The 13933-nt window shown below is 40.9% G+C and overlaps 1 protein-coding gene across 7 annotated transcripts in view; it reads right to left on the bottom strand.

The window, feature by feature from the left end:
• Positions 1–428: 428 nt before the first annotated feature.
• RASGEF1B (RasGEF domain family member 1B) overlaps positions 429–13933 on the bottom strand; it is a 660269-nt gene continuing 646764 nt past the window's right edge. For all 7 annotated transcript variants that reach the window (XM_086405160.1, XM_086405157.1, XM_086405158.1 and 4 more), the window contains 6 exons: positions 13696–13775; positions 13454–13549; positions 6766–6861; positions 6284–6407; positions 4403–4475; positions 429–1832 (listed from right to left, as the gene is read on the bottom strand). In XM_086405160.1, coding sequence (XP_086261286.1) covers positions 1808–1832; positions 4403–4475; positions 6284–6407; positions 6766–6861; positions 13454–13549; positions 13696–13775 — 494 coding nt within the window. In that variant the 3' untranslated portion in view covers positions 429–1807. The remainder of the gene's footprint in view (positions 1833–4402; positions 4476–6283; positions 6408–6765; positions 6862–13453; positions 13550–13695; positions 13776–13933) is intronic.

The following is a 13933-nucleotide window of genomic DNA, read 5'->3' as shown; positions in this document are numbered from 1 at the left end:
ATCCATGCCAAACATTCAGACGTGTCTGGCAAGTGATGCTTATTAAAAGATGGCTCAGTGGTAAGGAATCTAGCTTCCGTGCAGGAGACCCAGGTTCAGTCCCTGGCTGGGGAAGGTCCCCTGGAGAAGGGAATGGCTACACACTCCACTATTTCTGCCTGGAGAATCCCACGGGCCGAGGAGCCTGCTGGGCTACAGTCCATGGGGTTCGCAAAAAGTGGGACACAACTGAGCAACCACCACTTTCATGTTTTCAAGAATGGGTTCAAGGAAGTCAGGAGCCACACACATACTTCTAAAGGCCACTTCCCCAAGGACAAGCCACATTTCCAGCCAGTCCCTTGAGTCGAATGACTGAGACTCCAGTCCCCCACCGCCCCCACCTCCCCATCAATTCCATCCAGTAAAGAAACGAAAGGCATCACAACTCCAGGCCGCAGAGTGTCAAATATATTGATGGTTGTAAAGGGACAGCTTAGAGACATTTTCGGTCTGCTGAGATGGCGTGCAGTATACAGACATGCTCTGTTTTTCTGAAACCATGTCATTAAGTTTTCAAATACATCTCTGTTTTGAACATGATGTCTTGTTTTTTTTCATTAGCACAGTTTACTACTCTACAGATTCTCCTAGAGTAAATAATGACTGTTTGCAGAGCAACTACGGATTTGTTTAGATGTTTAACAAGGTGAACTATTTCACAATTAGATTGACCTCTTGAGTTAACAGCAAGATGTTTTTCATTTGTTCACTGCTCTAGTGGGTAGGGAGCGGGGGGTAACTTTACCAATTTGTTTTCTGTTCACATGTTCAGTTGCCAACAGATTCCAAAAGGTAATGAAAAATAACAGACTGTTAAAAAATTAAATTGTAATTAGACCATGGGGTTTTTTTTCCCCCCAAGGCCCTTACAGTCAGATAATTCAAATTTACAAGAGGAAAAAATAATACACATCATGGAAAACTAAGTAACAAAAAAAGACTACTAAAAAATACATCCGTAGAACACAGTGGTCAGTTGTAAACAGCTCAGGAGGGTAAAGAAAACAGACAGTCCTTCTAGAAAGTTACACAGTCCAATGACAAACTCTGCCTTTTTTTTTCTAGTGGCTATTTTCCTACCACAGTGTTGAGCTTCATTATTATATTAAATAACTTATATGGGTAAAAAGGAGTTTGCTAACCAGCAGCCAACTCAAAACCTTATAGGAAAAGGGAAGAGGGGAATTCACAACACAGCCCGAGCTCAGGGAAGCTAAGTCCGAGGCTGGCTTCCAGCCAGCCTGATCCCTCTGGGGCAATGCCACTGAGCTGCAGTTTGGGATCTAAAAGGAAGGCTTGCTTCCCCTCCCTTCTCTCCCTTTTTCTTTTAAGTTAACAAAGAAACATGGGCTTCCTAAGAGCCAGCCCTCAGCTGGGCAAGTCCCATTAGCAGCAAATGTCGAACCAAATTAAAAAACACACAAAAAAACAAAAACACACACATACACACACAAAAGAAAGCTCCATCCAGGTGCAGAGCTGTGATTCACATGGAAATTCCAGGAGATGAATCATTGCAGAGCTGGGACCCTTAGAGGATTCTTTCTCAAGTGTCCTCAGTGAACATTTCAGTCTCATAGAATCTGAGGCAATCTGTCAGCTGCAGGGAGCAAGGTCCCCATCTGCTCTTGAGGGAGCGTGCTTGCAGGGACTTCATGATTTTTTTGGTAGCACAAGATTCCCGAACACAAAGGCCAGCCCCTCGATGATCTACGTGATGCAGCGGCGGCGGCGGCGGCAACAGCAGCAATCAGCAGCCCGTGTGTTAAACTCTGCCCAGGAGGCTGGATCTGAGGAATGAAGAAGACACGATCAGAAGGGAGGCGGCAGATGATCTGAAGGAGGATGAGAATCCTCACGTAACACCAGTTTTGTCTTTCCCATATTTGAAGCTCGATTTTAAATAGTTTACAGTAAGTCAGACGAATATCATGTGATATTACGTGTGTGAGGAACCTAAAAAAATGACGCAAGCGAACTGATGGACAAAACAGAAACGGACTCACAGACATAGAAAACAAAGCAGGATTACCAAAGGGGAAAGCGGGGGGAGGGATAGAAATTTTAGAGTAACATATACACAGTGTCCATGCATGCTAAGTCGCTAATCCTCTGGGATTTGCTATACTCAAGTCTGGGAATTTCTCCACATCTCTAAAGTAATAAAAGTATATAGGGCAAGATAGAAATTCTATATTAATAATTAACTTCTGACTGTTTTCCAGCTTTACTGAGATATGTGTGTGCTAAGTTGCCTCAGTAATGTCTGACTCTTTGACCCTCTGGACTATAGCCCATCAGGCTCCTCTGTCCATGGGATTTCTCAGGCAAGAATACTGGAGTGGGTTGCCATTTCCTTCTCCAGGGGATCTTCCTGACCCAGGGATCGAACTCACATCTCCTGCATTGCAGGCAGATTCTTTACCTCTAAGTCACAGGGAAGCCAACAAATACACACTACTATATATAAAATAAACAACAAAGACCTATACTCAATATTTTGTAATAACCTATAAAAAATCTGAAAAATTATGTGTATATATATATGTGTGTGTGTGTGTGTGTGTGTGTACACATATATAAAATTGAATTGCTTTGCTATACATCAGAAACTAATGCAATATTGTAAATCAACTATAATAAAAAATAATTTTAAATAAATTTTTAAAAAAGGACAGAAAAATATTAAGCACTGAAGTCTTTCAGATTTTCTGGGAGAACTGCTAGTTCAGGTAGGTACATCATTTGAGAATCTGTTGTTGCTGTTCAGCTGCTAAGTAGTGTCCAACCCTTTAAGACCCCGTGGCCTGCAGTGTGTTAGGCTCCCCTATCCTTCCCTATCTCCTGGAGTTTGCTCAAACTCATGTCTTTTGAGTGATGCTATCCAACTACCTCATTCTCTGTCATCCCCTTCTCCTCCCTGCCCTCAATCTTTCCCAGCATCAGGGTCTTTTCCAATGAGTCAGCTCTTCCTATCAGGTGGACAAAGTACTGGTGCTTCAGGTTCAGCATTAGTCCTTCCAATGAATATTCAGCACTGGTTTCCTTTAGGATGGACTGGTTGGATCTGCTTGCAGTCCAAGGGACTCTCAAGAGTCTTCTCCAGAACCACAATTCAAAAGCATCAATTCTTCAGCAGTCAGCCTTCTTAATGGTCCAGCTCTCACATCCATACATGACTACTGGAAAAACCAGAGCTTTGACTATATGGACCTTTGTTGGCAAAGTGATGTCTCTGCTTTTAATGAGCCTTAGAATCCACTTAGCATGTGTGGTTTTGCAAAGAACCATCGCATACTTCTTTTTTATCTTCCTTGGGGGTGCTCTGCCTTGCCCAACACCTGCATTACCCTCAGTGTCATTGCTCAGCAGCACAAGAACATGTCCAGAGCTGTGGCAGACATGAGGGAGGAGCTAGTGCTCACCCTAAGGCTCACAGAGCAGAAGGGTAAAGAAGAAACAGCTCCAGTCCTTTGCCTATTACCACGATTTGTTCTAATGATAATAAAATTCCAATGCCTCCGTACCTTATCTCTCCTCTATAAAAGGTTCAAAGAAGGCCTAAATTTTCCTTTGAAACAAAATCACACAAAAGCAAATATATCTTAGACACCCTGGTTCATAAAACCTAGCCCTGATCGAGTTTAACGAAGGCTCCCAAATGACTCTGGAAAGAAGAGAAAATGGGCCTGCCAACCTGGTACCAAAAGGCACACACTCCTAGAGTCTCTCAGTAAAAATACACAAACAGCAATTTTGGTTATAGTAATTCTATATCCTGGGCTACTTTCGCCCATTAAAGCATCTCAAGTGGTTAAAAGACAAACTTATCTATCCTAGTTTTGTTCAAAAATACTAATAAAATCACAAAATGTTTAAATTTGAAAAGATTGTGGATTATGTTTCAAGTCCTAACTCTCTCTCAAACCAAAGAGGGGACCAAGATCTAGGCAATAAGTGACGCTCTCAGATTTACTAAACCAATTGGTCTTTTTTATCTCAGGTCAAATAAAATTTTAGTGTTAGAACAATTCTTATCTTTTAGATGAAGAAAATGTGTCAGAGGCCTTTTTAACACACCATGGGGAAATTTCAGTTCCTCATCCCATAAAATACTGGGAGAGAAAAAGCAGCAGAGAGTCACTGTATATCTGCCAGTATTTAAAAAAAAAAAAAAAGGCAATAAAACTGAAGGATGGCAATGAAGATTTTAAGCCACAAAGATTTAGTAAACAAGAGATAAGCTACAGAGAGGGCTTGCAACACGCAGGCAGGGACTTCCTACAGCAAGCACATAGCTTTTTTCACTTAAGGCCAACATGTTTAGATTTGTACAGCAATGAGAAGCAATGAGACTCACCTTAAGGACTTCCATCTGTCTTTCTCTATATGATTTTCAGGTCCTTCACTTTCATAGGATGCCAAGTAGAGAGCTACAATCAACCAAAAGGAAGAATGCATGAATGCGGAAGTCTTCTTCTGATACATTACCCACCTCCATTCATCCCCCATTCAACCTCAGCCAAACCCTACAGCTAAGCACACTCTTTAAAACACTGAATTACAATTGGGAAGCTTTAGAAACACAGAACACTACTTTGCCCCTGCTGGACCCTCTCAACAAAACACCAGGGGCCTCTAGACCAAAAAAGCAGTTGGTTAAGTAAGACAATTTATTATTATTATCTGTTAAAGGGATACTTGTGAAAGACATGCAAAGTCTGACATGCCCACAGCATATCTCCCAGGTTCTATTTTTTTAAAAGCTTATTTATATATCTATATATTTTTTAAAATTTATTTTTGGCTGGCCTGGGGGGGCTTTTTCCCTAGCTGCAGCAAGCGGGGGCAACTCTCTGTTGCAGTGAGAGGGCTTTTCACTGTGGTGGCTTCTCTTGTTGCAGAGCACGAGCTCCAGGATGCTCAGGCTTCAGCAGCTGCAGCACGTGGGCTCGGGAGTTGCGGTTCCCGGGCTCTAGAGCACAGGCTCAATAGTTGTGGAGTGTGGGCTTAGCTGCTCCACAGCATGTGGGATCTTCCCAGACCAGGGACTGAACTCTGTATCTCCTGCATTGGCAGGCAGATTCTTTACCACTAAGCCGCCAGGGAAGCCCATAACTAATACAATTTTTGAGGCAAAAAAAAAAAAAAGCTTATAAAGGCAAGCCACAGGACTGGAATATACGCTCACATTTATACTCTTTACAAAACGGAGGACTGGGATGGGGAGCCTTTTCTGCTGGACTGATTTATTGATTTGGCTGTGCCGGGTCTTAGCTGTGGCACATGGGCTCTTCAATCTTCACTGTGGCACATGCGATCCAGTTCCCTGATCTGGGATCACACCCAGGCCCTCTGTACTGGGAGTGCAGAGTCTTAGCCACTGGACCACCAGGACTTTTAAAAAGACTCCCGGACCCCTGTTAGCTTTTAAAAAGACCTTTTAGCAGGTAAAAAGTTAGGGTTTTTAGGTCAATTTTTCACTCTTCTAATGTTTTCACTTTAATTTTAAGTCAAAAAGATTTCCAAAGCTTTAAAAGCTTGGTATTAATCTTGCCTTCAGAGGTTAGTAACAATCAAGCCCTCTCTGGAATAGATCTTATTAATTCAAAATGTTCTTTAGTCATTATCATAAACACTATCAATCTACCATGAGAAATAGTTAATAGTGCAATTGATTTGTATAATATTAGGCTATAATAGAGTAATATAATCAATCCCCAAGTCTTTTACAAACTTTAAATATCCAGTCAGTTTTTCTGGTACACAATCACTGTTTCTGTCTCAAAGTCCCTAGTGTTTTAATAGGTTAAGACTTTCCATGGTTTATTTTTTACAAATAGCAGCGGGTAGCAACTGCTTTGTTTTTCAAGTTTATCTTGAATATCAACATGTCACGAAACACCTTTTTTCTCCATTAACGCAAGCCTGAACAAGGGGAAAAAAATCCCTCAGTAACTTTCCATTTGTGCCCCAAAGCTCTGCAGATCTAATATTATAAAAATTTTGTTTAAACACAGAAATGTACTATTTGTGGCTGAAGAGTGAGTGAGTGCCTGACTCAAATATTTTAGGGATAAATCACACAGTTTTTTGTGCAACAGAAAACTCAAGATGGAACAGGTCAGAACACAGGCTTCATACTACATAAGGAACCAGACACCAAGCATTTAATACACTGATTTCCTGATTGTAGGTTCTACAGATCCTGGTAGCAGTCACAGCTTAACAGGCTACCCACCATCTTCACTGAAGACTGGTACTGTGAGCAGATGCTGTAAGATCTTCCGGTCCCTCTCAAATGGGCACTCCACTTGTTTCCACGTCATGAATTCACTCACTTGTTTGGCCAGTTCCCAAAATTTCTACAAAAGAATCAAATGAAAGTTGAATTGAAAGGCAGTTGTCGAAAATCATGAGCTTGGATGATTTAATGTTCTCTTCTGGCTTCTAATCTTCTTAACTACATCATTTTCTTAATTTAAGAAAAATCAGCTATTGGTATTTTTAGGTAGTGGTGAAAAGTTACTCAAATATCTCTGGATAAGAATAATAACGGTGTAGCTAATTTATTCTACTCAGCACTGTTATCTTCTCACAGATTAGCAAGGAAAGAGAAAACTTGGTTTGAGAACTTCAGAATCAAGCTCAGATGGCCTGGGCTCTCTGCACTTGGTGGAGAGGCTAGTCCTCTGCGCTCAGATTTTTGCAACCTACCCTTACCTCAAAGTTGACATGGCCGTTGGGAAGGCGGTTGGCACAGCCCTCATTGAGGAAATAAATATCTTTGATTAACAGACTGAAGAATGGTATCACAATCTAGAGAAAACAAAAAGATTCTGGTTTGTTTTGGGCAAATAAACATTTAGTCTCTCATCAAACAATACAAGACATCAATGAAGGGATTACATAGTTGCTGTTCAGTTGCTCAGTCATGTCCAACTCTTTGCAGCCCCATGGACTGCAGCACGCCAGGCTCCCCATCCCTCACCATTTCCCATAGTAGGCTGCCATGGATTAGGATGGGTGCAGTGTTTTGCTGACCTCCCATGACAGCCATTTCCTTCTTTACATAATTTTTCTGAACATGCGAATGCTGTTAATAACCAAAACGAAGCAAAGATGAGTGGCAATGGGAGATGGATGGATTCAGGTTGTTTTCCTTATTTTTCTCAACATAATAGCACAGAGTAAAATCTGAAAGTTCTCGTTATAATCAAAGGGACAAGATCTAAAGGACTCTTACTTTTCATTCAGTTAGAACCAAATAATAGAATACCTGCCACCGCAGGTACAAAGATTTTTTTTTAATGTTTATTTATTTGGCTGTGCTGGGTCTTAGCTGCAGCATTCAGAATCTTTGAGTTGCAGCCTATGGGGTCTAGTTCCCTGACCAGGGCTTGAACCTGGGCCCCTTACATTGGAAGCACAGAGTGTCAGCCACTGGACCACCAGGGAAGTCCCACAGGTACTAAGATTTTAAAATATGTGACCCATCTGTCTGTGAGGGTCTGTACTTTTTCTATCATTTACACATCTACATTTTAGATGATGTTTCTTTTTAGAGGAACATTTTCTTTTCCCTTGAAGAACTGTATATATGCTCAGTTATTCAGTCGTGTCTGACTCTTTGCAGTCTCATGGACTGTAACCTGCCAGGCTCTTCTGTCCATGGAATTTTCCAGGCAAGAATACTGGAGTGGGTTGCCATTTCCTCCTTCAGGGGATCTTCCCGAAGTAGGGATTGAACCTGCATCTCCTGAGTCACCTGCATTGACAGGTGACTCTTTAACACTGAGCCACCTGGGAAGCTCCTTCTCTTGTACACACCGCTTAAGATAACTTGAGAACTGGGAGTTTTCAGTAATAGTTGCTACAAACTTCCTATTGAGCAAATCTGGCCTTGTATGTCAGAACAAGTAAATACCTGCTGTCTTGGGAAAGCACCAAAGCAGTATAATACCTTGCGCAACAGTTGTGAGGGGAGGCCCAGGTGAGGGGGGATATGCATGTGCAAGTTAATAGTTGTTTAAAAAACAACGAGCCTTCTTTAGTAAGCCTTTCCTGCCTTACATCTTTGGTGTGCTAGAGTGATATTTAACGAATTAACCTAAAATCATAATCTCTGAGACAGTATCCTAATTCCTGCTAAATCCAGAAGGAACAAAGAATAAGACTCTCTGTTCTTCCCCTTTGTAACTTCTACTTTCTCTCAAATGCTAACATGCTTTTGAAGATTCTAAATTTGCGACAGTGCAAACGATGCTGCAAACACCCGTGGGTGGGCCTATGCTGTTTACCCAAGAGCAGGTTTTTGAAGTTTTCCCAAGCTTATGACTCATGTGGTACATCTATCCTAGATGAAGGGGAGGTCTGGAAAACATATGTTTTGGCTTATACACAAAAATATTAGCATACATTTTCACTTCTAGAGAGAAATTCAGATTTTCCCCTAAAGTCATTTAAAAAAGATAGGCTTTGATTATTTTTTTGTTTTACTGATTTTTTGACAGCACTTTTGAATGTACTTAAAAATTTTTTTTTTAATTTATTTCTTTATTTTACTCTTTTTGCTGCACTCGGTTTTTGTGGCTGCATGGGTTTTCTCTAGATGCGGTGAGTAGGGGCTACTCTCTAGCTGTGCTGTGCGGGCTTCTCATGGTAGTGGCTTCTCTTGTTGCGGATCATGGACTCTAGGTGAGCAGGCTTCAGCAGTTGTAGCTCATGGGCTCAGCTGGACCTGAGGCATGTGGGATCATTCTGAGCCAGGGATCAAACCGGCATCCCTTGCACTGCAAGGCGGATTCTTAACCACTAGACCAGCAGGGAAGCCCTGAATTATTTGCTATTGTCTGGAAGTCTCTAAACTGAATTCGTAAAGGTCCCTTCATAACCTTCTCATAATTTTACTGGCTATTTTTTCTATTATTTTAGAACTAAACAGCCATCACCACAAAGATAAAAGCACATCTGCACCTCACTTCTTTGCAAGACCACCTGTGCCTGCAAAGTGTTGGGCTTTGCCTCTGCCAGATTCAAATGCCTGAACTGAGAGGCAGCCTCTCAGTTTCAAATCTGGCTCCACACTCGACTGGCCATATAAACCATGAGTCTGCCAACTGTGGCCCACAGGCCAGCCCATCTCATCACCTGTTTTGGAATGGCCTAGAGGTCACGCAGTTTACATTTTTAAATGGCTGGGGAAAGAGCAAAAGAATAATATTTCATGAGCATGAAGTTAAAATTCCAGTGTCCAGACAGCTTTCATGTGAAACAGTCACATTCATCCACTCACCTGCACATCACCTACGTCAGCTTTTGTGCCACTCTGTCTGAGCTCAGTAGTTGCAACAGAAACTGTGCAATTTACAAAGCCTAAAATATTTATGATCTGGTCGCTAAGAGAAAAAGTTTGCCAACCCCAGGTATAAGGCTAACATACTAAGAAAGCCTAGTTTCTTCACTTTAAAATGGAAACAGTGCCTCACTGAGTTGTGGCAAGGATTAAATTAAATAATACAAAACTGACCTCAATTAAGCATCCCGCCCCCCAAACCCACGGGCCCCATACAAGGGGACAAATACTGCTGATGGATCATCATCAGGAAAATGAGGACTGAATTATAATTAAGGTGGACCTACATATGGTACTGATCACTCACTGTCTTACAAGGATATTTAAACTCTTCAGAAGTTCTTGTCACATGCCTCTAGCTAGGTGGCAGAGGCTATAACATATGTGAGTTTTGCATTCATGGTGTGTGCCATACAATCCAGTCTTTTTTAAAAAATAAAATTTACTTGAACCAGAAAAAAAAGAAGAACAATTCACTTATTTCCCCCATTCCCTACCTCATGTCTCTGACAACCATCAATCTGTTCTATCAATAAGCTTGTCTTAAAATGAAAAAAAAAATTATATATATATATACACACATATATATACATTTAGATCTCACATATAAGAGAGATCATACAGTACTTGTCTTTCTCAATCTGATTTATTTCACTTTATGTCTTCCAGTTTTACCCATGTTACCACAAATGGTAAAACCTCATTCATTTTAATAGCTGAATAATATTCCATTATGTATATAATGAATAGATTGCAATACATATATATTTGTATGTATATATTTTATATATATGTATGTGTGTGTATATATGTATGTATACATAAATTACAATTTCTTCATCCATCAGTGGATAAGACTGTTTTCATATCTTGGCTTTGTAAAAAATGCTGCAATGAACATGAGGTACATATATCTTTCCGAATTAAATGGTGTTTTTGATATGCTTGGATTCCCAAAAGTGGAATTGCTGGACTGATCCACCATTGATTGTCAGAACTACTTTTCCAAGATGCAGCAAGAGAAATAATCTCCCTTATTATTCCTGCTCTGTTCCTGATGCCCATATGCTAGACAGAGCGGACTCACAAGCTCCTTCACCTTCTCATTTCCTCATGAATGGTTCCCTTCAGATCGGCAGCCCCTACCAAATCCACCACAGTAAAAATCGGGAGACTACAAGGACTCTGGATTTCCAGAGCTAAGGTGGACATATAGGCTACTAACAGGAACAAAAGTTTGGTTTCTGAGAAGTCTTTCAATGAAGGCTTTCGTGGGAAAACTTCTCAAGTAGTAATGTTTCCTAATTCCCTTTCACAATATTCTAAATTCACAAACTTGGCAGCTACACCTTAAAGGAGTTATCAGTTCCACACCTAGACATGAATGGTGATGAGGAGGAATAAGTTCCCACGATCAGAAATGGGATGGTAAAAGTATTTAAAACCATACACTCACATGAGGAGTGGTGAAAAACCAGGAGACACAAGGACTCAGAGGAAAACCAGCTATTTAAGGATCATTTAACGGCCCCTATGTGACAGACAGATTTAATCTGTTCTATGATGTGGTTCCTAGAGAGAAACCACATCGGCCACATAAACATAATTCAAAGAATATCAAAGATTGTATTACTCTCGTCATGTTTCCAGGAAGACTTTAAAATAGGCAATAACTCAGAGGTAAAGAGTTTACCCTCACTTCAAAAAAAGAAAAAAATATTCCAATTCTCTTGAATCAAAGATGGCTCTTATCCCCCCAAATGCTTTCATTCATAGACTTGGAGGACAACTGTGAACTAGAAATGTCAGATTTTTAAAAAATTGGTGGTGATACCATTTGTTTTATGAACTGCAGAATACAATCCATATGCTCAGACAGAACTGGTTTAAGAAAAAAATGAAATTAAAGTCGACAATTTATTCAATGACAGAAAGGGTAAATACTGTTTTTCTGGAAAAAGCTATCAGAGCCCCACAAGTACAACATTCACTGAGATCTTGGTTGGGGGGGTTGGCCAGTGCTGCAGCTTCAGACTTAGTGGTAAAGAATATACCCTCCAATGCAGGAGACACAGGAGACTCGGGTTCAATCCCTGGGTTGGGAAGAACCCCTGGAGGAGGAACTGACAACCCACTCCAGTATTCCTGCCTGAAAAATCCCATGGACAGCGGAGCCTGGTGGGCTATATAGTCCATGGGGTCGCAGTGAGTCGGACACGACCGAGTGACCGAGTAGGCATGCATACGTGCACGCAGTTCCTGATTGACAGAGATGACTCTACAGCTGCTTCCTCCCTTGGACAGAGACCCCTGTAACTCACAAAGGTTCTGCAGAGAAAGCCTTGCACATTCTGGGTGCTGGTATCCTCCCACAAGTCTGCTCATTTTCTGAAGCATAAAAAGCTTCCGATTAGATTTTTTTCAATCTAGTCATGGAAGTACTGAGATGTGGAAAAGTAGTACTGACCCAGAGGGATGGTGTGGGGAGGGAGGAGGGAGGAGGGTTCAGGATGGGGAGCACGTGTATACCTGTGGCGGATTCATTTTGATATTTGGCAAAACTAATACAATTATGTAAAGTTTAAAAATAAAATAAAATTAAAAACAAACAAACAAACAAAAAAAAGCTCATATAGGGACTTCTCTGATGGTCCAGTGGTTGAGACTCCAGACTCCCAATGCAGGGGACCTGGGTTTGATCCTTGGTCAGGGAACTAGATACCACATGCCATAACTGACATCCAGAGCAGCCAAATAAATAAAACATTAAAATAATAAAAATAAAAGCTTATATACTCCCTTGGGCTAAATTGAGATAGTCATCTCTGCTTCATCCCCACTCCGACCTTGCTTCTTTATTTAAAAAATTAATGTATTTACAATAGCTCTCAAACATGATCAGAACCAAAAATTTAGATTTTGGTGAGAAGCAATTTAGCATGCTTAAAAGATGAGATTTCTTTTTGCATTTGTTTTCATTTTAGATCACGGAGGCTGAAGCTTTTGAGGGTGAGTGACCAAGAGGGCCTAAAATCTTGTATCCTCATTTTCTTTGATTTGTTGGAGCATATAGTTCAAGTTAAAAGATGGGGTAGAACCTAAGCAGAAAATTGTTTTCACCAAGCAACCTTCATCAGCCCATTTACTGTAACCAAGTATTTACTTCTCAAATAACATGATTTCCTAATGTCAAAATGACTTCTGCTTCCCATGTATGAAATGTGGGTAAAGGCCCTTCCAAGTCAGGAGCACGGCTGATCCAGGACGGTGTGAAATGTTTAAGGATAGGGCAGGTAGCGTGCAGACCATTCATTTCTCAGACCTCATCCTGGCACTTTTCCTGCCACCCACATACCCAATTAGTAACAGCAGGCCTAATGCTACAGCAACTAACCTACTTTCTGAAAATAAATGACTTAACCATGGGAGGTAAGCTAATTCTTTAGAAGATTACATTATGTCAGCTACCTTGTACAGAGCTTAAATGTCTGTATTCCATTAAATCAAATTACTCTCTAATGCCATTAGTCATCTTAACGTAGGACTTAATTTATTGCTTGAAACACAACCATGACACATTACAAAATAATCACTTAAATAATGCAATAATAACGTTTGCAAAGCTCGCTACCAAGTTACCTTCCCCTTTCCTCCTTCTTCTTTAGCATCTCCCCTCCCTATGTGGCAAGTGAGAAACATGTCTACAGCATATGAACTTTCTTTCTTAGATCTAAACAGGTAAAAGCAGCTGAGTACAGTGCATTTCAGGGCTTCTCCGGAAGCTCAATGGTAAAGAATCTGCCTATAAGGCAGGAGCTGCAAGAGACACGGCTTCAGTCTCTGGGTGGAAAAGATCCCCTGGCGGAGGGGATGGCAACCCACTCCAATATTCTTGCCTGGAGAATCCCCATGGACAGAGGAGTGTGGTGGACTACAGTCCGTAAGTTCACAAAGAGTCAGACACAACTGAAACGACTTAGCACGCACACACACACACTGCATTTCAGTGCAACACGTGGCAACTGTACCACGAATAAGACTTGTTTAAACACATACCTTCTCTCTGCTGCTATGAGCAGTTAAAGACCTTTGTGCTGCCCCACGAAGAGCTGTTCGATAATTATAGAAATTGCTCGAAGGGTCCATTTGATGCTGTAGACAAAAGAGAGGAGAATATGAACTACACACTTCTCACCTGCAGAAAGTTTATGAGATCATACTTTAAATGCTGGATTCAAAAAGTCCAAATAATTCCGGGCCAAAATGTTACTTAACAGCAAGAGATCCGCTTCACATACCTCAAGAACATCGAACTTGGCAGTCTTCACTTTGGCCCAAGTTTTTTTCAGTCGAGAGACGGGGCTCATGTTCATGCCAGCTTCCGATTACAATGGAAGGCGAGAAAAAGAAAGTGGAAACGGAGAAATCAGAGAAGTCATTGTAAGGTACATTCTGAAAAAGTGTTCATTACTAAGTAAAAGGAAGTTAGCTTTATTTGAAAAAAAAAAAAAAAAAAACTTGCCAAACGACTTTCCA

This window comes from Bos grunniens, chromosome 6, assembly GCF_055505025.1.
Source record: "Bos grunniens cultivar Pamir isolate PY7600 chromosome 6, Bosgru_T2T1.0, whole genome shotgun sequence".
Classification (NCBI taxonomy): Eukaryota; Metazoa; Chordata; class Mammalia; order Artiodactyla; family Bovidae; genus Bos; species Bos grunniens.
This window is presented reverse-complemented; position numbering and strand designations above follow the sequence as displayed.